General features: G+C 36.9%; 1 protein-coding gene across 1 annotated transcript in view; it reads right to left on the bottom strand.

The window, feature by feature from the left end:
- The window catches only part of LARS2 (leucyl-tRNA synthetase 2, mitochondrial), an 81,922-nt gene that overhangs the window by 20,318 nt on the left and 35,314 nt on the right, over positions 1–26,290 (bottom strand). Inside the window, exons 8-14 of the mRNA XM_079302569.1 lie at positions 21,731–21,838; positions 20,037–20,196; positions 17,408–17,512; positions 14,676–14,791; positions 13,500–13,783; positions 10,287–10,385; positions 7,310–7,447 (exon numbers count right to left, since the gene is read on the bottom strand). Coding sequence (XP_079158695.1) covers positions 7,310–7,447; positions 10,287–10,385; positions 13,500–13,783; positions 14,676–14,791; positions 17,408–17,512; positions 20,037–20,196; positions 21,731–21,838 — 1,010 coding nt within the window. The remainder of the gene's footprint in view (positions 1–7,309; positions 7,448–10,286; positions 10,386–13,499; positions 13,784–14,675; positions 14,792–17,407; positions 17,513–20,036; positions 20,197–21,730; positions 21,839–26,290) is intronic.

Below are 26,290 nucleotides of genomic sequence, written 5' to 3'. Positions count from 1 at the left end.
AAAAAGCCTTGAAAGGCAGTAGTGCACTCAGCGGGAAACAACCTCCAAGTAAACACTGCTCTGGTTGACACACTGTTGTGGCCCCCTCCTTTAATGATCTTGCATTTCTAATGCATTGAGTCACATGTCTGTCTCTTTTTTTACTGGAAAAAAAAAGGCAACAAAATTTATCTCTAAAGCTTTAGATTCCAGCTCATTAGAACAGGAATTTAAGGCAGTTCTAACACAGCTTTAAAAACAGTAGAGGCCAGGAAAGGAGGTATGGAGCCAGTCCCAGAAAGCATATACAGTCTGGAAGCCTTCTCATGGGATCCTCCAACACAGGGACATCAGTGACCATCATTCTGCAGGACATGATCATCAGCACAGGTTAATACTAACTTGCAGCTCCTGACGTTGACATGTGTGCGCAACACTGAACATTAAATAGAAATTTTCTACACTTTCACCTAACAAAACCTCAAATGTGTACCAAACAATTTATGTAAAAAGGTTGCATTAACCCTATTAACTTTTTAATTTTTTTTAAAGCCAGTGTATACCCATCTAAAATAGAAATAGTAAAAACAGATTTCCACATTTCATTTCACTTGAACAAAAAAGTCATAATCCAAAACATTATTCATTGTTAAATATAAATTACATGAAATATAATATAAATTACACAAAAATTTATCTCATGATTTAAAACAAAGTCATTTAATAATACAATTAAAGTATTGTTAAATTATCTAACAATTAGGCGTGTTTCTACCATATTAAATCAGGTTATCGTCCAAGTACTAGTTCTTAAACACTTTTGATGACTCTGAAGTATGAAGATATTTGAAAACAAAACTGTAAACTGGGAGAGAAAGTGACAAGCTTCATATTTTATCTTCTACATGTTCAAGTTTGAACATGAGTTTCCTTCCTTGCATTTTTTGTATACTTATAAATATTGTGCAAGTACTGGCACATATTGATGTATCAGTCACAAAGAAATATGAGTCTCTGACACACCACCTGGTTTCACCAACAATGTAAAGTAAGAGCAACAACTCAAGCATCTCTATAAATATTTTGTAGACAATACCCAAGATGTCGACTGAAAAATCTTGTCATTTAGATGTAAAAGAACTTAAGAGAATGAAAACTGAAGTCAAATTTGCACAGTAAAACAAAGAAAAAATAGGTTGCAAAAATAATCTAAAATACAATAAAATTACTACAAATTATCCAAGTGAATTAGAAGGTAAAAACTGGGCACAAAACTTTGTAACCCTATCAACAAAAATAGTGGGAAAATGCTTCAGGATAAAACAGTTTATGACACATTTCTTCTGTCTCTACAAGCTAGAGACATTACACCACTGGGGAAAAAAAAAAAAAATCCCTCCCTATCATTCAGAACTTCAGTCTGTTTAAGATCTCAAACAGTTATTAAAATAGCTACACTTCCTGCTATCTAAAGTAAAGCTAATGAGGTAGCCAGATCATCCAAATCAGATAGGGCTCTCCACTGGAAGTGATTTTTCAAGGAACACTTATTTTTAATGACAAAGAGTTAGTTCAGATCATACGCCAAGTTACTAAAAACTGAATCCAGGAACAAGCATTTCTTATTTTTGTTTATGCTGACAGAGGCTACAAAAATGCAATACAAAATACATTACCAAGTATGGAGAAAAAAAACCATGTGTTCCTAGTGGGAGACCACAGGAGCATGGAGACATGCCCAAAATGAGAAAGCCAGAGCCCATCTGCTTAACACAGGGCTCTAAACCAAATTGAGCCCTGCACTGAATGCACAGTGATTTTGGCCACGTTGTGATGGCTCCATCTCTTGTTCACATGCAGAGTTACACTTGAATTCATGTTAATAAAACTACACACCTCAAACATTTTCCTTCAAAGGCAGGGATGCACTTCTTGGCTGCATAAGGGAACTGCCAAGGACTGCTGCACAGGGATGATGAAATTCTGACCTAAATACTGCAGCACCCGGTCATGGCATCAGAAATACCTCCTGAACCAAAACACCAAGAATAATGAAATTAAGCCATTTTCAGACACACTGACATTTCTGGCTCAGAAGAGGTGTCTCAAGCTCCTTTGAATGCTTGGTCATGTTTCAGATTGTAGGTATAATGGAATGGGATAGACCTTCACCTGTCTGTGAAGTCTGTACTCATACTGGAGTATCCACATTGAGAGCTTGCCCATATTACAGCTTTTGATCATGTTGCATGTCCCACCTACAAAGAGTACCTGACACCTCTGGGAAGAATCGGCTGTGCTAGCCATGAGGTCTGTAATCCATCTTTTCCTATCTCTAATGTTCATATAGAGGTTAATCTCTATGAGAGATCAATCTCTCTATACAGAGACCATGCAATGGATGGTAGGGCAAGCATGACAGACTGATCAGGAATTCCTGCTCAGTGCCACGTTCTCATGCTCTTTGCTTTGCTCTATGTAGGGTGAGCAGCAGGACTTTCAATCCTGGCTGGAAGAACTCTGTGGAGATTGCCACAGTGATAAAATAGTGAATTCAGAAGAAGGGATGGCTACCAAGGGAGTTCACTGCATGTATTTGCTCCCTGCACCTTTAGAAAGGCTGAGAGCCTGAGTGCTGTGCCCTGGAGTGAAGACAAGACTAGGTCAGTCACTATCAGCTGAATCCAGGGGGCTGTGATACAGCTGTGCAGCCTTCTGGAGGTGCCTGAAGGATGTGGAAGCTGATAATTTTAGGCAAAACAAAAAAGAGAAAACAGTATTTAATGTTCAAGATTCCACACAGTAAACAACTGAGTGCTTTTGCTTAAATTCAGCACTAGTAATAAGGTACTAAATTAATGCAGAGAAGCTGCAGCATAATTCCTTCACAGAATAAGCTATTTCTGTCACACACATATCTTCTTTTATTCTGTAACTGAGCTATGTGAAAAATAGTGCCTTCTTATTCAGCAGATTTGCCCTCTATCAGACTCAAATCTGCTGACTTAATGGCAACAATAAACTTTTTTATTGCTTTATAATCTTTCAGGGAGAATGCGCTAGATTCCATTTCCAATTATTCATCAGACAGAACTGACTGCTGAAGTCTAGGGCAGAACCAGACTCTGTGTAACTTGTACTTGCACAGCTGAGCAGCTGTAATAGAGAGTGTCAGCACACTCCTGCCATGGTGGATTAAGCTGGAACAGAGGAGGAGTCTTCTGGCCCCTGCTGCTTACCTGGCCCCTCTCCCAGCAGTGGTCACAGCTGGGAGGGCTTGCTGCCTTGTGAATCATTTATAGAAGCAATGCATTTTACAGACCATACTGCTAGAGCAAATTGACATCAATTTGGGCTTAATCTGATATCACATGTATGAATACCCAGAGGGTACCACTTATTCTGCCTTGTCATTACTGAGAAATGGAGCAGGATTTCTTTCCCACTGTCACCAGTCTAATGCATTAAAAATAAAAGACTCCTCATCTTTAGGAGATATTTAAGCTATATTGACACCTTTACAATTTTAAATGCCTACAAACACTGCATTTTCAATGAGGGCATGTATGTCTGTAAACGTCTATTTTGTACATGTTGCCTATAATATTTCTGTAATAACCATGACACAGTATTTGGAAAGATTGATTTGAAAATCCAAACTACAGGAATTTTAATAGCCATTAATAGCCATTAATAGCCATTAAAGAAAATTAAAGACTACCCAGAAATCTTTCAACTGATTTGAAAGTCACATGATACGAGCTAAGCAATGAAAATTTCCATAAAGAAAACACATTAAAATGAAAAGCTACTGCAGATAAGTAAGGGAATAATAAAAAAATTTTAAGGATGCTAGATGACACTTTAAATGGTGGCAGCTCTTGTTAACTGAGATATAATAATTTTATTTATTTAATATGTGAAAAAGACCTAAGATACTGGAGAAAGATTGAAAATGCACAAGAGGGCAGTGTTTTTTAACATTTTAGGCTTCCCTCAGAGCTGTGGGCTTGACATCCTGATTTCTAGCTTTCTAACAACTAGCCTGTTGTTTCTAATTACACTTTTCAGATCTTTCAGACAAGCCTTTGAGAAATTCAAACAGAAGACTGAGCAAAAGTGGCTTCTGATTAACTAAAACTTTTAAAATACATGACAATATTTAGAAAGCAGTTATGATTTCCATATTAAAACAAAATCCTAGTTTGACTTCATGGCTTCAAAACACCTAATGCTTTACCTTGCATAGAGCTAAAGCAAATGAACAATTTTGTGCATGATGATGAATTTGTTACAGTCATCTTGCAGTCTGAGCATACGTCTAAGCAGTTCATACACCCAGCCCTCAGGGCAATGCTGTAACAGATCTTTGTATGTGCAACAGCTCTTGAGATTGTGTATTGTGGCAAAGGAGTTCTCCAGTCTTGCAAACTGCTTCTACAGAAAGCAATTTCGACTTTCTTCTGCCATTGTCACTAGACATGGTCAGTGCTTCTTAAGGATTTTTTGTCATTGAAGGTAGAGTTCTCTTCTGCAATTTACCATACCAAGCTACACTACTCAGCTTTTGTGCTACTGCTCTGTCACACCAGAGTGGGAACAAAACACATTCCAAAGTACTGTAGCTACAGAATCATAGTCCTTACAATAATGCAGGTTGGAAGGGACCTTTGGCAGTAATTTGGTGCAATTCTTTTCTCATACCCGACCTAACTTCAGGTTTTTCAGCCCTGTCCAGCTGTGTTTTGAAAATACGTGACGACAGCGATGCCACATTGTCTCAAGTCAAATGGTTCCAGTCTCATCACCTTCCCTTGCCAAAACTGTACTCCTTCTGTCCAGCTGAACCTTGCTGCAGTCTGTGAATATTACTGCTTCCCTTTGTCCGTACATCTCCGAAAAGAGTCTGGTTCTATCTTATCTATAAACCTCCTTTAGGTAGCAGTAGATAACAGTTACATTCCCTCTTTAGCCTTCTCCTCTCCATGGGGAACACACTCAACTCCCTTAGCCTCTTCTTGTATGTCATATGCTCCAACCTCTGACTATTGTAGCACTCCTCCACTAGACCCTCTTCAGTTTCACAGTGTACCTCATACTGGGGTGAAAGCCTCAAAACTAGACACAGTATTCCAGATGTTCCTGAATGATGAACAGAGATAACCAAAGCTGAACATGGTTTTGCTAGCAGAGTATACTGTCATGCCAGCTGCTGACCCGCTCTAACTGGTGTTCATCAGGACCCCTAAGCCCTTCTCTGTTGTAATCCTCCCCACACAGATGGCACAGCCCCAGATGTTTTGTTAAGTCATGGTAAAATATATGCACACCTCATCCACATATGTCTCCTCATTTGCAGATGAAATCACCTCACCATAGAAGGAAAGCAGATTAAGTTGGGCATAATTTCCTCTTGGTAAATCCATGGTGGCTGCTCCAGTCACTTTGTCTTTCATGCCTGGAACTTGTATGTGTCTGGTTTACTTAACTGAACCCTAACTCAATCCTACTCTACAATGGGCAGTACCTCTTGCCTTCAAACCTTTCTGCTATGCACAGACCTTGACAGCAAAGGCCAAGGCCAAGACTTTCCTTTCTACTTAGGCTCTCTGCTGGGTTTTGCATCAGGCTAATATCTTGGTGTTCTTTTCAATGTATGTCCAGAAGCAATTCTTACTACCTTCATGTTCTTCACCAGTTTCAATATTTTATGAGCTATGACCTTTCCATAATCCATACTGTTTATCCAGTAAAGGCTTCTTACATTCCTCCAGGGGTAGCCCATCCTGACATCCACTTTCCTTGCACTTTGTCCCTTAAAAGGGACAAAGGAAGTCCCTTTTCAGTCCAGTTGGCCTCTTTTCATGCTTTTTTTTCTTGCACACTGAAGTGAACCACTTACTTTGCAAGAAAATCTCCCCTGCCCTGTGAGCTCACTTTATACTGACAATACTTCAGCCACTAATGTGGTTAATGTCATTTTGGAAGGTTGAAGAATTTGACTAGCAAAATAACATTTTGCTGCTGTGCTATAGCTCCACTAGATGGCTTAAGACTGTAAAATCTTTTGTAGAATTAATAAGCCTAAAATTGCTCCGAAGAGAAAGCTTTAAAATTCTCTGCTTGAAGGCATAGCACCTCTGAAAGGAAGGGTTTGCTTTGAAAGACCCACTCTGAGAGAGAAGAAACAGTCTTCTTGCTGCATCCTCACAAGCTGCAGACAACAGGGTGAAACACAGGTACACAAATGATCTACATCAAATATTTCAAATGCAGCTTTCACTACAAACTATTGCACAGCCAAGAATGAGTTATGAAAACACATTGCCTATTTTCATAAAAATTAGGAAATACCTTGAGGAAACATTCTGCTAGCTGCAGTAACTTTTCCATCTTTTTCTATCTCATAGCTACTTAAATTCTAGTTTTGTAGCAAAACTACAGCATTTGAATTAGTTCAGTGACATACATATTTAGGGTCCTCTTTAATATGAAGTTTTTAGAGGGGATACTTGTAAAGAATGAATTTATACGAATTGCGGCTGAGAAACTACTGAGCAGTTCTTCTCATGGGGCCACTCATTTTGACTCAATCTCTGCTGATGGGAGAACAGGACAGAGCATGGGTCAGAGTTTCATTGTTCTGCCACTAGTACTCTCTAAGCTGAGGATGGCATTTTAGGGTACCAAAGAGCTCAATTTCAGTGTAAACGGGAATGTTAAGCTCAGAACCTATCTGAGAGGACAAAGAACAGAACAACAGATGACTCATCTTCTTCCATCAAACTTTACCCAAAGCAGAGAACAGTGAATTAGGCTACAGCAGAAGCATCAATAAGAGTAATTAAAAGTAATTATATAAAATTCATTCAATAAAAAATAAATTGACATGAGATAAATATATTGCTTTTGCCTATCAAGAGATGTTTTGTACTGCCCAGCTCCAATAATACAGTGACTTATAAGAAAGCTTTGTTTTTTGCATATGCACGGTTCCACTGAAATTAATACCATTACTGGTAGGAAGTTGTCTAATTTGAAATAATAGCACTACACAGAATATCTGAACTTAGTTTGTGCATGCTTCTGCAGGCTGGAAATCTACAGCAGCATATTATCACTTGCTCTGAGCCAGTTAATACTCATGAAACAAAAACGTTTGTATGAACACATACCGGAAGTGCAACTCAATGTGAGAAACCAAGTACTGACAAAGCAGGAAAATTCAGGCTTCTTCAATGTAATGCTCCACAGTCACAACAATGTCCACTAATACTCTAGCAAGTCAAATGAAATATGAAAGATTTTAATAGAAACGTATAAGGCTTACTTGTGTTTTGTCATCTTTAGATCATGGCAAAAATGGCTGAAGAACCTTGCATAGAATAAGTGCATAACTGCATGCTCCTTGCCTCCGATGTACAAATCCACAGGCATCCAGTAGTCTGCTAAGTCACTATTAAAGGGCCTAAAGAAACACAATAATAGAAAAGAATTTAATGTTGAAAAGAAAGATCAGTGCTACTAAAGTAGCTCATCATCCTTGACTGGACAACGCTGTTTACTGAGAGAATACATGTGTAATAAAACTTCCATTTTGCTATCAGGTATTTTTATTTTTTTAAGAAGTGAAATGCTTATTATAGACAAAAAATTTATTTCCACTGAGATGTAGATCCACAAAAAGATTATTCTCCTATATTTCAGGCAAGCAATTACTTGATAAAGCAATGAAAGCACTTGACTGCTCTTTAAATGATTTTTTTATAAATACCCTGTGGCCAGCTTTACATTTTTTATCAAGCTTTATATACAAATACATTAAAATGAAAGACAAAAGACATGGCCACTTAAAACCAGTTGACTTTTTAAATTGATGGTTAGCACTGTTGCTGTTAGGGGGCAATGATGCAGTTTACAGCTGCAGAACCCTCTGTAGAGTGAGATGGGTGACAGCACTCCAGCTGAAGGATGCTCAATGAAATGACAGTAAATTTGTCATTTACAGCATATTTACTATGTCGATGGAGGTCACCTGAATGGTTTCCCAGCATTGCTTACTGCTTTATTGCCTATTTCTATGTCACCTGTAAGTGGGCCTGCAAAATGCCACTTATACAGAAGTTTTCTAAGCCCCCGCTCTAGCAAATCTACTTGATTTGTCAGCCTGTCTGATTATTCCAACCGTAATTTTTGTTACAGCAACACTTTCTTCCTCACAGATGAACCCAGAAGCAAATAAAGAACTGGGATTCATGTCTTTGGTGGAACAAATCAAACCTAACTTGTTCATAGGGTTCCAGATTCAACAGAGAAATTCTCCTGAACTGTAGACCAGTGAAATACGGTTTATGGAAATAAAGGGTTTACACACGTGTAGCTCAGTTAAAAGAACTAAAAAAATAAATTAAATGCAGGCAGTAATTTAGTGCACAAGTCCATACAAATATTCTCATTTCAGTGTAAAATGTATTAGACTACACTAAGCTATTACACTGGCAGTTGGATCTTACATCTGACTATTTCTTCTTCAATTTCTGGAAATGTTGCTCTTGTCCACACACAAAAAATACTTCAAAATGTCATGGAGAGGAAGCAATCTGCCTAACTCATTAATAGTAATAATATATTCATGCTATTACTACAAAATAATCAAAATTGGCATGAAATAAAAGTGTTCACAGAAGATTTTTTCTGGTTTAACCAACTAGTGCTGCCAATACAAAAAAAAAAAAAAAATTGGCCCAGCAATATTAAGTCACTGAATATATGTAGTGTGCTCCCAGACACTGCCCTGCACAATAAATAAAGAAATACATGCCCAAACAGTCCATCATGTGGTAACAATGTTTTAAAATGCAATTCTTCCTGTCTCCCTCAGACTACATAGCAGCGATGTTGCACTAATTCCTCTTTGGAAAAAAACAGTGCTATCAAGCAGTGCTACTACAGGCAGACTATGAAGCAGAAAAACAGCTAAATAACTACATCTGTCTTCCCACACTCTCCATGCTGCAGACACTAGTCCATAGCACATGAAAAACCTCCTTACATCAATTATGCATGTAGTGGAAGTGCTGACACAGCAGGAGATTGCTGTGATGCTTCTTCACTTGAGGTCTGTGCACAAGGAAATGGCAAGAATCACCAAAACTCAAAAGGAGAGAAGAGCAGGCACTAGGCTCAGCAGCTGGATGTTACACTGGACTATTCCTCTTCTTAGCAGTGGAACAGCACTGCTTGTCCACACACTGAACTACTCAGTGCATTCCTAGAGAGGGTACACTTCACACAATTTACCAGTCTCAGACTCATGGCAGGTTGTCATTCCTGATGGCACCCCCCACTAAGGGTTTCAGCTCCTCAGCTGAACATATTCTCTCTGCCCTGCCTCACAATTCCTGTTCATGCAAAATTCTGCTCCTTGCCCTGTAGTTCCTGTGCTTACATAATTGTGTTTACACATCCTGCTCTTCTAGATCTCCTGACATAGGAGCAATCAAATACCACATTTTTAGACCAGCTCCATATATTGTCCTGGTTTTGGCTGTGATAGAGTTATTTTTCTTCTGAATAACTGGTACAGTGCTGTGCTTTGAATTCAGTACGAGAGTAATGTTGATAACACACAGATGTTGTTGTTGCTGCTGAGCAGTACTTACTGTAAACCAAGTATTTCTAGGTCTCTCATGCTTTGCCTGACAGCATGTGCACAAAGAAGGAGGAAGCACAGCCAGGAAGGCTGACCCAGACTGGCCAAAGGGATATTCTATATCATTGACTCTCACACCCAGTATATAAACAGGGAGTTGGCTGGGAGATGCCAATTGCTGCTAAGGAATGGGCTAGGCAGCATCAGCAGATGGTGAGCAATTATATAGTGCATCACTCATTTTTCCTGGGTTTTCTCTCTCTCTCTGTCTCTGTCTCTCTCCCTGTCCCTTTTATTACAATTATAATTAGCACCACAATATTTTACTTTGTTTCAGTTATTAAACTGTTCTTATCCAAGCCATGATTTTACTTTTTTTTCCTCTTCCTGATTGTCCTCCCCAGCTCACAGGGTGTGTGTGAGGAGTAAGCAAGCAGCTGTGTGGTACTCAAATGCCAGCTGGGGTTAAACCACACCACATACTCTGTGCTGTGCTCAGGCCCAGAGGGCAGGCACATTATGAAGGCAGTGCAGGGACTTAACGGCCAGTAGACAGCAGCTAGAAGCTGGAAGCACCTGAGTGTGTGGTTTCTTTGTTCCCTTATGTTCTGTGTAGCAGGCTTGCCCCCAGTGGCCCTGTGCCTGCAGCCCTCACCTGTCTGTGTTGTGAGGGTCAGTGTACCTCAGGTAGTACCAAGCGGAATCAACGAATGTATCCATGGTATCGACTTCTCGTCGTGCTGCTGCCTTGCACCTGAGCAAGAGAGGAGAAAAGCTTTTTTGAGATAAGTAACAAGCTTGGGAAAAAACCCAGACAAACATAGACAGAGTGGCCACAAAGACATTTAGATTGAAAACTGACCAATCTGAATAGTGACATGTTCAGAAAAAGTCCAGCAACAATAACAGGACTGACTTTTTCCCTCTCCCAAAACATAGCAAAAGCAAGCTGAAAAGAAGCCTGAGCAGCCATCACATCCAGCTACAGCAGAAGATGGCACCACACTGGACAGCCCTCTCAATCTTGGAATTTTTTGGAATTACCACTTCAGAAGATACAAAGCACAGACAAGCGTACTTTGCCAAAAAGTTAATGGGTACTGAACATAGATCATACTCGTTAAGTACCAGCAGAATTAGCAGAAAGGTCAGGTGGTTGCTTCTCATTGACTGTCTGTACAAAATGGTCTTTGCAGATTCCATTTGTTATCTCTAAAAAAATTAACTTAGTTTAATTTCAGCTTTCACTGAGATCAAATCTCTTCTAGACCTTGTACCACAATTTTAATTTGTGATTACAGCAAATTGATTTTTGCATGTAATTATATTGGCAGCCCTAAGGAACAGTTTCAAAATAGATTTTAGAAGCTCAGTTTACTTTCTGCTAATTTCTCCTTGAATATTCAGTGTTTGTAGGAGCCAATAATCACATTTAATAAACTTCCATTTGTTGTAAATGATCCTTCTTACAATTCTTACTATTAAAACAACGAGATTATTCTAATGTCAATGAGATTTCACAATCTGTGACACTCTTGTACATAAATGCCACTGATGATATGTAAGAAATGTACATAGTTTATGATGGTATGTAAGTTTAAATGCATATACATGTGTAGTAAGTATACACCATAAATTTCACTGTTTCACATTTACTCACTGCATATTTAGTCTCTGATCAGTCTTGATGAGTGAGCTACAACATGTATCTCTGCTTGTCTGCCTGATACATCAGCTTGGCTTGCCAAGGCAAGTTTATAAGAACATCACCACATTTTCCTTCATTCGGTCTCTGTACCTGGTCCTCCTCTATATGCAAGTTATTTCTTCCAATGAGAATAATGTAATAAAGGAGTTTCACTTCTAACTACTTTTTTAGTGTAGAATAATCATTTTATTAAATTGTACACATAAGCAAAGACTTGGCCAATGTAAAAGAATGGCCTTCCTGTCAAAAGTAAGAATACTTTACTGTCATTGAACTATAATTACATCTCCTTCATGCCTCTGTGCCCTAAATGGACATGGGTCACTAACAGAGACAGCATGGGAATCTTTCAGAGTTTATATCATTTATATCAATATTGTGATTATAGGTACAATACTGTAATCTCATTAGACAATCTTCAGACAACTAACACAATTACCTGGACTTGTATAACAAAGAATAACTTGGGCATCTCCCCATTTATAATTGTTAACATTATTATCACTCTAATACTCAGACTTTTGTATATTTCCATCTGGCTTTCCTTATTAATTCTGGATATTAAATGAAACTAATAAAAAAACCTATTACTGGAGAGAAGAACTAAAGGAAGGGATGATGTAACTTCTCAGAGCAAGGAAAGCAAAGATGACTGCACACACAAGTAATAGTGTGCAAATCAAATAATGATTTGAAACTGTAGCAGACATGGATGAGCAATACTGATGATAGCTGTCAAATAGATGAGAATTAGGAAGACAAATAAAATTGAGACTTAAAAACAGTTAATTTCAGCAAGCTATCACAATTTAGGCTAAGAAACTAATCCTGCATGGTTTTTTTTCTGACAAAGCAAATGCCTTTGATTAACTTCTATGCAGTGCAGCCACAATAACTATCCAGAAACCTTAAGGATTTGCTATGCATCAAAAGTATTTTATTGCCTGGTAAACAACAAAATAATTTTTAACTAAGGCTTTGGGAGAAGCCAAAAGTGCACACAGTGACTTTTAGTCACAACAGGAAACTTTTTCAATTGAAATTGGGAATTGTAGACCAAGGCATTTCTGAGGGTTTTACTAAACCTGTGGATCTTATTCAGTAAGGCTTCACTGCAAAGGTCACATTTTAAAATACACTACTAAGTGCAATTTCAATAGGCACATCTGAGAAGGAATTTCCTACGCAGAAACATGGAAGCAAAGGTCTGTTTTACAAAAGTTACATGTTATCAACAAAATTCAAAACACATGTTTCCAGAGAACCATGGAACTGCTAACATTAAAATAAATTTAGATGTTACGAACTTACTGAATTATCACTGAGAGTCCTATTGCCATTTATACATCTGATTTCCCTGCCTGGCAGCCTAATAACATACTTCTCATTTGGTCAGTCTGTTAGGAACAGCAATGCATTGCACTGCTGATGAAAAACTTCTCTGGAATACCTCATATTCTACCAGTTCCTCTCGAAGAATCTATAGGCAAACTTCAATGCACAGAGTATCTAAGCAGTCCTCAAGACTACACAATTTTTTTTTACAACACATCTCTTACTACATAATTTAGACCTTTTATTTCTTGAACAGATGGACTACAAACAACAAGGATTACAACGATGACAAGACGCATTTACTTTCAAATCTGAATTACATGCTATGTGTAAGGTATAGCTTCATGATAAAGATTTATATAGCTGAGGGAACACTTTATTGTTGTCTCTTACAAGAAAATAAACACAATGTTAGTTTCCTTAGAAAGAGGACTAATTCAGTAATCATAATAAGCTTTATATGAATACTGATGAGAAATAATTAAAATAACTGTAGTAAATGAAGTGAGAAATACTGTTAAGAAATGGGAAATGGAGAAAACTATTCTGTTTTTCCTTTTTTTATTTTCTCTTACTTAAAACCAATGAATTTTGTTTCAGATCGTTTATGACAAAATAGCAGTGGGCACGGAGTGTCGCAAAGGGTACACAGTTTTACAGAGTGTATAAGAAAAAAATCCCTGTGCTGGGTCAAACTAAACATCATTCTGGAGTAGCATTGTGTCTCAGAGCAGTCACATGCCAACACTTTTGGAAAGTGCACAGGAAGCAGGCAGGTCCAAAGTAACCTCTCCCAGACTTGCAGCAAATATAGCAGTGACTTACCTCGGACAGGAACAGTTCACCCACTCTGGGGCACTTTCTAAAGGTGAGGCTCCCTTTCCTGTGAAGGTGGTCACATTGGGCAACACCACAGGTAAGTCTTCGTAAGGCACGGGAACAGCGCCGCATGCCTGGCAGTGAATGATTGGAATGGGCGTTCCCCAGTACCGCTGTCGAGAGATTAACCAATCTCTCAACTTGTCACTTGTTAGGTCTCCACCTACTCTTTTATTTTTGGCCTGCTGAGTTACAGCTTTTAAAGCCTTCTGCCTAGTCATGCCGGTGATCTGATTGAGAAAAAAAAAGAAAAAACTACATGGAAAAAGAAAAATTTATAGCTGCTGTCAGTAAAAGTACAAGAACAAACAAAACCAGCCAGTTTTTTGAGTCAAATAAATTAGTTTCCCTCTTACCACTGGTTAACACCCTGCTATCCAAGAGACTATTTACATATCAGCTGCTCATTTGACCCTTCTTGCTTAAATGATTATGCTCTTGATGGTCTGAATAGAAGAAGGCTGAGAAAGAGTCTTGTAGACAGCTTTAGCCATTATTGGCAGATACATGCATTTACTGCTGATATCTTTATCAGTTGCTGTACGCCAACACTTTCAGAATTCTATCACAAACATAAGGTAGAGACTGAATAAATGCAAATGTTAAAACAGTTTTCCTTCTCCAGTGCTCATTTCAGGTTTTTCTGTTCTTGCTTTCACATACATTTTAACCACTTAGACCCACCTGGAATGCAATATGTTTGCTATTAAAACACATATTTTCAAGAGCTATATCTAAAGATAAGATTCCTATGTCTCTTGAGGCATTCATGACACTACAAAGGCTGAAGCCACATTTCAATGAATTTAGACGATGGACTAGTATAAAAATCTATTGGAATTATGAAATAAGAATCAATTTTCAACATAGGTGAAATTATTCAGTTTGCATTATACCACTGAGAGCACTACAGAGGAAAGTTCAACCTTCCTCTCATGTACAAAAGGAAAAAACTTATTTTATTTAATCATTAAATTGTTCCCAGAGATTTGGTAGCATAAACTTGACTTGATTTAAAAAAAAAAAAAAATCCCTTTAGTCATACAAGGTATTTGGCACTCTTGAGAAAACAGATTTAATTGTTACTGTAAGTTGGAAAGAAATCCATACTTGTATACCCACCTCTGCAGAATTAATGACCTTCTCCAAACCATTTGGCAATGTCTCAATGACTTCAGTGAAAGAAATGCCCAGATTCTTAGCTACTGCAGCATCTTCTGCACTAGTACTAGGAATTCCTGGAAGGGATGAAAAACCATTTCATTTCTATGACACTCTCTTTATAATGACTCACGTTTTCCCAAAGGAGTTAAAGAAAACAATTTAAGAACAGTAAAAATGTTTTTGTATTCTTTAAGCAGTGAAATTCAAACAGCAATAATTACAAATAGATTTCTCAGTTCTTCTGTAATTCAAATATTCATCAATTTCCTGTCCTTTCAGAGAAGTTCGAAAATCTGATGATTCTTAAAAAAATAGAAATAAAGCCATAAAATTTGGATAGAATTACAGAATTTTCAATATGGTTATATTATCTAAATAGAATATATTTTAAAAATGTAAATTTTAATTATATTTGCTAATATGATAATCAAAGATTCAACAAAGAGCAATCTTCCTGTTTCAATATTAATTAATACCTTTCTAATTTCATAATTTATTAAAATGCACCATAACACAACAGTCTCAAACATTACTATCCCTTTAACTTCCTATGAAAGACATGATCTGTTTATAAACTCAGGAAAATTATTCAAATAATAACAGTTTTCTATTCAGACAATAACTAGTGAGAACACTTCCTACAGCTACTCAGGTGAGTTACACATGTCAATACTATTCAAGGCTCCCAATGCTCTCTTTTCCTCTGCGTTGTATTGTTTGGGTCAGCCATGCATTTTAATTCTGCTCTGGAGGGTTATCTTTCACAGTGAATTAAGAAATTTCTTAGCTTGCTTTATTATCACATGTATTCTGAAATAATATTAAGATACTAACAGATTTACTAAGAGATACATCTTTCTGTGTATGTTTCCCCTTCTATGATAATTAAATTAATAATTTGAAGCATCTTGCACAATTACTGTCATCTTTAAAAGGCAAAGAAACTTATTCCAACAAGACAATGCCAGCATTAAGCTGGTAAAAACTATACACAATAGTTCTTAAAATATTTGCTGAGGACATTGGCATTATTAATAAACCACCTTAACAATTATCTTAGTTCAGGCAGTGAAATGCCTGCTATATACTCTGCCAATATGTGGAAGTTTGGAAGCAGATGACTAAAGAAAATCAAACAAAACTCCCCTGTGACGAGTAACTCCTTAACTAGAAAAACATGAAATTGCTATTTTATCTTTCCAGCAGATGCACACTTTTGCCATTTCAAGAACAAGGTTTGTATCTTAATTTGTCAGAGAGCCCTACAGTCTGCAACAGGTGACTTCACAATATGCTCTACAAACGGAAAAAAGCAGGTCCCACTTTTTGGTCTGCTTTTGAAAAGATGATGCTATTAATGTACACCGGCAAAGCTCAACAGCTGGCATCCACAGCTTCCCATGAAGAGCTGTTTCCAACAGACATATGGCCAAGGTATGTGCCAGCAAACTTGAAGATTTTAAGGAAAAACAAGATTAGGTATCTCAATTATTTGGCTTCTTCTATATGAGGAAAACCTTTGTTTCTCAAAAGCAGATTCAAATCCAAAGCGAAAGATATGGGCAAACAGATATTTCCATCAGCACTGTGAGGGTCATCCAAGATATTTTTGCACAGTCAGCTGGTTTAATTCAGTCTAGTTGTGCAAAAATAGCCAATATTGGCAGCAGCAAAGGCAGCAGTCCCAGGACAGGAAAGAAGTATCAGCAACAGGGAGGCAACAACAGGAGTCAAGGGATAAGGAATGCACTGGAAAAAGGGAAGAAGACACAACTATTTCCCATCAGGACTGGCATAGAACATTGCTTTCTTAATGGAGCTGCGACCATGGCAAAGCACAGGAGTAAACAAAGATCTTAGTGGGTGCAGACTAAAATGGATCTGGCTTTCAAAACTCAGTACAATTTCTGCTTTGACTTATTAGGACAATCATGTCATCTAAGAGTATATACTTAGCTGTCCAGTTTGGGGGACCTGCTCCATATCCAGGAAAGGAGTAAGACAGGAAGCTTCATAGGACAACTTTGAGAACAGAAGCTCACTGCAGGCAATTCAGCATCCTCTAGCAACACCTTCCCCCTCACCCTATGGATCCTCAACTCTAAATGAGGTGCCTTAAATTATGGGCTCTACCTTGAGAGATAAAGGATATAAGATAACTGTCCAAGACTACCTGAAAACAATTACCTATCCTGAACTATTTTACTGGAATCAAAACAAGTATTACTAGATAAAAGTCGAAGTTGGAAGTTTTGTACATTTACCATCTGAAGCATTTCTCTATAAGGATGTACATAATTTATGTAAATTTAAGACACAAAAAAGGCCAAAAGTTAGGGCTGTTTGTCAAAAAATGGTACAGGTCTGTTTTGATTAAGGATGTTGAGAGACAGCCAAACACATACGTTGAAGGTAACAAATTTTCTTAAGATATGCAGATGCTCCAACTTAGCTTATTAAATGCACTTATTTTGCAATATTTTTATTTAAAATTATCATACTGTAAATCTCTCCACCCACATAGATTCCACATAGATCCTTTTCCCTTCTTTCTTCCCTAATGAAGAACTGAAATCCAAAATCCAGGAGAGAGAGCCTCTGTGTTCAAAGATTTACCACAATTGTATCTTGTGCCCCAACACAGCAACTGAAAACCATACTATTCCATGTACATATCTAATGTCACATACCTATTTTACTATCAATAAAATTGTCAAAATTGGTTTTTGCTGAGATGACTACAGGAATCTCCTGATTGGTAAGCAAATTCACAGCTGTCACTGAAGTAAGGGAGTCTGAAAACAAACGTATTGATATGGTAAGTGAAATATAACAGAAGATATGCTAAGAACATAATTTATCATTGCAATGCAGTTAATCTTAAACTTACATGAATTTCAAATAACACTTTACTTTAAAAAAGAAAGAAAATTACAAACCTATTCACATTTCAAAAAAGCTCAGATATTAAAATGCTCAGCAAGCCAGACTGATAAATTTTCATTATGAGAAAACACATAACAAGCACCTGTATAAAAACAGAGTAAGATTTGGATTATAATGAAAAAATTGAGTCTTTGATCAAAATACAGAAGAAAAAAAGAAAATCAAAACTGAATATTCCAAATTTTGAGGATTCAAACCCCAGATCTCATTTTGGAATTATTTCTAACTTTTTCAGTGCCTTTAAGTTGATGATAATTACAATCACTAAAATATGGGCTGCATAGAGCTTCCTTTCACCTTTCTTCATAGCTAAGCTGAGGCTATGAAGGCTTGTATTGCAATGCATGAAATCTGCTTGATGTAAAGTAAAAGCAATTTTGAGAACAGGGCTATTATATCTCATCATGCTTCTTAACACAAATGATACATTTATTTATTTATGATTACTACTTTTCCAAATTTTAGGCGTCTGAGGTATTCATATTATAAAGAAAATTTCCACATTCAAACCACTGCATACAGCTTTCCTCTGTTTAAAAAAGGTACAAAAGGGATAATTTCATTTTTTAAAAGCAACTAAACAGAAAGCATCATAAGCAAGAAGCTGAGTGGGCAGGACACTGCTTTTAAAAATAACTTCTCTCTTCTACCCAGCAATAATCTTCATTTTATGCTGGAACCCCAAATAATAACTGCAGTTTATGAAGGTACTCATTTGCTCACATCATTATCATCATCATAACCAAAAAGAGAGAATGGTACAAGTACAAATGTAAGACAATGTATGCAGAGTATTATAATGAGATAATGAACAAAGTAACGGTCAGATCATTATCTCAGGTACCTCCTGCTGTCAAAACTATTAGACTTACCAGATTCTAAATTAACATACATTTTTCTAGGCAAAAAAAATAAATTAGATGTTTGACAACTGGTTATTCCATCTATTTAAATAACAGTAACCTAAAATACAGACATGTACTTCAAGACAAAAGATTTTAGAACTTTCAGTTGCTCTGTTATACAGTAGCTTTTTTTCTCTCCTAGAAAACATAAAAGCATACCCTCCTAATTATTTAAATGAGAACACAGTGAATAAAGAGAATTACAAGACGATGCATTAAAAACAATTACACTTAATTCTATTAAAATTTCAGTGTTATTGAGGAATTTTTTTAAAAGCCTTGGTTAATGTGAAAATAGGGTCTACATAAGGCCATCCAGTTTTTTATATGTAAATGTCATTGTTGGCCTTTCATACGTAAAATGCCAATCTCTGCTTATTTCAACTGAAGAATATCTATAAGTAAGTAGCAGGAGTATAAAATAGCAGTTATGTGGAATTGTGCCTTTTTTTTGAGGACTTTTGGCTGTAATTTTCCAACTGACAGTTTCTTAATTTAACTCAACCAAAAGCTTTAAGCTTATTGCTAAGAGAAACACACAAAAAAAGCTTTTGCAAGTATTTCCGCTTAAAAACAAATACAGAAATATACCATTGTCCTTATTAAAATGCAAAATTTGCACTTTTGTGATTTGGCTTAAAGTACAACATCTAACAAAGGTACAGGCATGTGCACAGATGTGCAGTTAGTGCTTTGATTTGGTTCAACTGCTAGAACTGCAAATTTGCTCTCCAAAATTCTCCAGGCTTTGCTCACCTCTCAGACAAGGGCTTTATGTACTCAACACAAAACCATGTTTTTTTCTACTAGCAAGCAAACTTTTTAAAGGTAGAAATGAAATACTTAAAAAAGCAGGTTCTGTACAACCAACACAATTTCCCACTGATTTCAAAATACAGTTGAAATCAGATGTTACATAGACAATGAAGCATCATCTTTACCAGTAAGGGAAAAATAAAATGTTGAACATCAGCTTGACATGGAGACAAAAAACAGTATATTTAGTCTTATTATTTCCAGGTTTTCCAAACAATAAAAAATACTAATCTATTGACCTCTTTAGATTCCTTATGACAGGAAGAAATCATCACTGGTGCAAGAATTAGTTCTGCTATCTTTGTGCTAATGATGAATTACCACATAGACATGAAATTTTCCAATGGGTTGACACAGTCAAATTTAGACTATTCATTTCTGGTAGATGAGGAAACAAAAATCTGTTCCATTGCTTTTATATACTACGAAGTGTTAAAATTACTAGAAAAAGAAGAATTCTAGCATAGCTGCTCTTGCCACATCTGAAGCCAGGACAGGCTGATGTGACACTGTGTGACATACAGTAAGAATCAAAGGCCTGCTCACTCTCAACAGGAACAGCCCCTGCTCAGCTTGATGCACATTCTCTAAAGATCATTCTCCTACAATTGTTGCTCTTCTACAACAAATTGAAGTACAAGAAAAATACCACCTTTCCCTGGGATGAGCTCCCTCTGAAAGATTTCCTTGAGACTGCTATTCCCATGCAGCAGCCTGTGAGTTGGTAAGATATATAAATGGGAAGCTCCATAAATGGCTTCAGGTGTATAGGTGTAAGCTGCTAGCTTATCTTCTGTTACCTTGCCATTAACCTGAAAAAGAGCAGAAAACAAAATCCCACTAGAAGTGCAGTGGTTACAGGTTTCCCTTCCTTTTCATACAGCTAACGAGTCTACGTCACCCAACATAAATACACAGATCCAAATACCAAAGTCAGACACATTCCCACTATAGAAATTTTCCAGAATCAAACCTTGACAAAACTTACTTTCAGGCCTTGAGAAAGTTGCTTTACAGTCTTGCCTTAGTTTATCCAAATATATCTATAAAAATATAGTTCTAATCCCATATGCAATATTGCACTGTGCCACTGAGATAGACTCAATCCCTGGCTAAGCCACCCGGAATCCTTCCTATTCACTTTTAATATGCATGCCTTGTTTCTAAGAAACTGGAAGGAGATGAAAACTTCTCTGAAATCTAAAGAGAATTTAGGATTTTCTCAGCTACAATATGACTTTATACCATACTTCCCTGATGAAGTGCATGCTGCAACTTAAGCACAGAAATAGAATAATAAAAGGTGGCACAATAAACAGTTGGACATAAATAGTAAAGACTTTAAAGACTTTAAGAATTGCCACCTGGAACTATCAACAAGGTTTAAATCTTAGATCAACTAACTGTGTATATGGGAGTCTAGGAAGGAGATTTTTCTGTAATAAATATTGGTATAAATTTTCAGAAACAATTTATAAAAAGAACTTTAATACATAGCTATTTATACAAATACAAACACCACATCTTTTAGCAGGGTGCCAATCAGAGTTATTTAAAAGATTGAAATCGTCACAATTTGAAGTTCTGAAAAATTCTGAGTACTTTAAAATAGTCACTTTTAGAATGCTAGACCAGAGTAAATAATCACAATAAAGTTTTGAAGTACAAGGGCTGAAATTTGATCAAGGTCTCTGAAAATCTCTTCTGTCACTACCATATTCATGGAGCCTTGTTCACCTCTTGACAAAAAAGTGAAAATCTGAAGTCCTTCTGCAGATAATGATAAATTTATTTTTTTCAGGTTTCCTTTTCCTTCTGCTCCTTTCTTTCTATCTGGACTTCTCTGTAGCTTCATCATTACCTAATGGTGGTTATTTTAACTATGGTATATAGTAAGTGAAATAATGGACACATGTAAGCAAAGCAGCTTGCCTGAGGTCAACTTGGGTCTAACAGAGAAGGTACCATGCAGAGAAAAGAAAAATCCCAGCAAGACACTAGCTGACATGTGCAGTGCTACTTGATAGTGCACTTGGCACAAATGTTCTGGCTTTTAGGGAAGCTTATTAGGTGGCATGTATTTTGGCATAAATATACACAGCAAATTTGCACCCACTTGAACACACAAACGCTTTCCTAAGGAGGATAGCAGGGAGTATCTCTTCAAACCCTCAAGTGATGCTCTTCAGGAGGCTGTGCTAGTCTGTGCATGAATATAATAATAATAATAATGTTTTTTTTTAGGAAGCTTCAAGCTTTTAAGATACGAAAATCCATTCCCATCACACATTTCAGGGGTTGCAGTTAGCCCAACCAAGAGAACAGCAATTGAGATTTCTGACTTACCTTTAGCAAGAAGTCAAGAGAGCAGCCAACACAGTCACCTATCCAATTTGCTTGCATTTCTTTAATACCATACCATTCAGGGAGATCAGATAAAGCATCAAACATGGCCTTAAGCAACAAAAGAAAGAATTAGGACATTCCGGTTTTTTAAGCATATGAATTAATACTATGGGTGTAATTTTAACTAAATGCATATAACTATAGCAACATGGTAAGGGGCTGGTGAAAACACTGGAAGATGTGATTGTATACTGCTGGTACCTCAAATTAATCTCTCTGAGAATAGAACTAATAGAACAGTACAAGCCAGAGGTATGTCACTGCCAACAGAAACCCTGTTGTTATTAGAAGTCACCTTTCTTTTGAATGGACTGGGCCTTAAGATACAGGAACAAAAAGCTTAGATGAAAACAAACATAGAAAACATTCCCAGTGGTTGTAACTTCTGCGAAGTGTAGGTGACCAGCTGAGCTAAATAAGACTTAAGAGATGTGTTTGCAGATATGAAGCCTACATTTGGATTAGTTGTTTTAGACAATAGCCTAGAGATGGCAGTCTGACAAAAGGTGTGAACACGTCCTAAAATTTTCAAGCTCTGACTTAAAATAACATGATAGTTTCCAGCTATCTAAGTTTTCATATTTTGTATTGATATTTTGCCAAGCACAACAGGCCATAACATTGATTGGGATCTTTAGGTTGTATCAATCTGCAAAAACAACACTAATGATCATAACAAAGGTAATATTTAAATTTAAAAAAAATATCATTATAATATAATTCTTATAAGCAACCAGCAATGAAGCTGGGTGTAGAGGGGTCAATGATCTAGAGCAAGTCTTATGAGGAGTGGCTGATGCACCTGGTGATCTTCAGGCTGGAGAAAAGGAGGATCAGGGGGAATATTATCACTTTCCATAACTGCCCCAAAGGAGGCTGTAGTGAAGTGGGGGGTCAGTCTCTTCTGTCAAGTAACAAGTGACAGGACCAGAGGAAATGGTCTCAAGTAGCACCAGGGGAGGACACCAGAAAAAATTTCACCATGGAAAGGGTTGCCAAACATTGGAACAGGATGTCCAGAGAAGTCCTTGAGTCATCATTGCTGGAGGCACTGCAGATGTGGTGCTTAGGGACATGGCTCACTGATGGACTTGGCAGTGCTGACTTAATGGTTGGATTTGAGGATCTCAAAGGTTTTTTCCAACCTTAATGGTTCTGTACTGTGCAGCTATGAAGAAATCAAATGTTGCCTTCTTTACTAGCCATAATGTTCAACCACCAACTTGTAACTTCTGTGTATACTTGCACTCAACAAGAGATAAATCTACATATTTTTGTGCTCTCTGATGTGTGGAATGAAAGCATAGAAGTCTATTCCAAGTCAACTAGCATTTGTCTAAAAAACTCGAACAGCAGGATTTTAATAAATGGAATCTGTAACTATGTAAAGGAGAAGACAGACAGATAACCTAAAGTTCATCTCGTTTTTCACAAGGGAGGTTCCAGGTTTAAGTATGGGGAAAGAGGGGTGGAGCAGGGCATCAGGGTCCAATGAGTACAAAGGAAAATGGTGCAAAGGTGGGGTAAGGGGGCCAGGGAAGCCAATAGGGTAACGGGTAAAACACTGCAGTACAGCAGGGCCAAGGGAGAACATTCTAAGGAATGACCATAGAGAGGTAGCAAGGGTGGTTTGGGCCAAGGGGCCAACGAGGGACAGAGAACTGGGGTACATCAACATGTAACTGCAAAGGACTGTGGGGAGAAGTTTTTTGTCACCCTATCCCCAATAGCACTTTGACGTCTCAGCATCTCTTTTTCCAGGGCATGGAGATTGTTGTGTCCCTGGCAGGCTCCTGGGCCCCCACACATAAACTTTACTTTGGCAGAAGTACAGCCAGAGTCACTTGGACAGATGGTGAATATGCTGAACAATTACAGCTAAAATCTCAGAATAAGGCAACATGTTGAATAATTTCTCCTTCAGCTTTTACTCCCACCATCAAATGTGCAAGTTCTTTATTATCTCAGTATTTACTAACAACCTGCAAGGATGGACAGTAGCTATTATGTGCTGTTCAAACTAAACAGTAGGTGGGTGGATAATCAGTGAATGCACACTTAAATCTTCTCCAAGAATGTGTTTCAAGTTCTGTTTTAATGACATTCTTAAATAATTTCAAAGTAAGATGCATAAAAGTTACTGTAAGAATTAATTTTTTAGTTACTGCTGTTGTATATCTGTCATTCAAAATGCAAGAAAAGGCATGTCCTTTGTAAATCATGATATTATACTATCACTTGGGATTTTTATTGCTTTCTACTTCTTTAAGAATCAAACCAATTTATTGATGATTCATAAATAAAAGAATGTTAGGCTTTTGGAGGGGTTTTTATCATGTTATATCTTTTATCTGTTTTAACTCACAATTGCAAACATACTATATCACAGAGAATTCAAAGGTCTGAGTATTCTCATTAATTGCACTGTTCCAGAAACAACTAAGCTTTATCTACCATGATCAATCCATGTACTTATATAACTGTGAAAGAATAATGAACAATTGGAGATATATGTGAGAGATACATACACACAATACCTAGATATATTCTTTGTAAGAACTTTATGCATTTTAGAAAGAATGAAATTGTGTCAGTACACAAAGAACTAGCTGTTCACATTAGGTATCCATTCTAATCTACATCACATTTTGGTGGCAGAAGCAGCTAACTGTGCATGTGTTCTACTGAAACTGTACAGTCTGTAACTGCTTGCCAGCAAAGCTTCCTAGATGTTTTTTCACTGCAGTAGTATTCATAGACCAAGATTGTCAATATCAGCCTGATAATGATTTTACTCTAATCCATTGGACTTATTAGAAGTTACAGGATACAGTTTGCCTTAACCCAGTTCTTTTGATAATGCAATTACTTCATGCAACTAAATATAGGAAGAGACAACTTTACTTAATCTGAATGAAGATAACTAAGCTTAATTTGCATGATGATGCAGCCTAGCAGAGTTTGCAAACCTAAACCCTTTATAACTTAATTTATACATGAACAGTTTAGTGCTATATGAAACAAAAAAATCCCAAGTAAACAAAAAAACTTCAAAAATGTTCAAAATGGAATTATGATTCTCAGTTCATTGTACTCAACATACTCCTTAGGTTTCTTGTCAAAGCAGGTGAAGCAGAAAATGAACATGCAAACCACAAACAATTTAATTTACCTTGTGTTACAAAGGGAAATAATATAGACTATGCACACTGCTAGCATGTTAGTAAGTGTTTCTGAATGGTAAATTAACCTAGGATACTCACTAGCAGGAAAGTAGAGAAACATTAAATCTTAAACATTAATTCATGAATGCACATGTACATTCAAAATTCATCTAGAACCTTTTAAAAGGCAGCAAGGAAAACCCTGAAAAAAGCTTTTCATTTTCAGATCCAACTGCACTACACCCTACAAAATACATGCTCACAAATAAATGCTATAACTATCATTAATATAAAAAAATTATATGTAGACTATTTAGGTATACAAAACTCTTGAACAATGCTAGCATAGAAATTCCCATATATTTTAATTTGGTTTTGGGAAGTTACACATTAACGCCACTGAATTTTGCTTCCGTGTTCTTTTTTAAAAATCACTGTGTTCATTAGAAAATTTTCTGAATAATTACAGCATTCCTATGAATTCTGCTCCAATTTTTATTTTACAATTTACCAACCCTGGCAGCGTTCAAGGCCAGGTTGGATGGGGCCTCGACCTCAACCTGGTCTAGTGGGAGGTGTCCCTGCCCATGGCAAATAGATGATCTTTAAGGCTCATTCCAACACCTAAACATTCTATGATTCTATAATTACTGATAATTTCCATTTAAAAAATCTGATCCTTAAAAATGTGTATATAAGTTCTAGTTATTTCTGCCACAAATTTGTTAACTAGATTTGTTAACACAGAGAAGACAATCAGCAAGACTCCCAGCACACAGGCAAAAAATCAAAAGTAAATCCATATTAGAGTCAGCAGGGGACAAAGAACAACAGCAGCATTTCAATCCAGTAAACAGAGAGTAATAAGATTATCAAATAATCTCAATTTTCAAATTTCTGATGATAACTTAATAGTGATAAATTTGAAAACATTAGGTAGGAGAGTCCTTCTGCTTTCATTTTTCATTACTTGGGACGAGACAAGAAAACTGCAAATGTAAACATCTAATTACAGGAGAAATTATTCCCATCTTAATCAAACAAAAGTCAAGGAATAGCACAAATACATTTTGGCAGTCTTTCAGATTTAAAGATAGACTCAGGAAAAGCTAAAGAAATTAAAATTGTGTTCAGTGATTAGAATGATTTAAAGGCTCTTACACCTGAAGAAGTTGGAGACTGAGGATAAACCAAAGTTTCACAGACTTCTTTTCTCTTTCAGAACATGCAGAAAATTCTGGCACAGCCAGAAGAAGAAAGTCAACTACCTCAGATGATCAGAGAGTAACTAAATCAAGATGAGTTTGCTGAAAATTCATCAAAGACAATGATGACC

This window comes from Erithacus rubecula (assembly GCF_903797595.1).
Source record: "Erithacus rubecula genome assembly, chromosome: 3".
NCBI lineage: Eukaryota > Metazoa > Chordata > Aves > Passeriformes > Muscicapidae > Erithacus > Erithacus rubecula.
The sequence above is the reverse complement of the archived record's forward strand: the minus strand, read 5'-3'. Positions and strand labels throughout refer to the sequence as shown.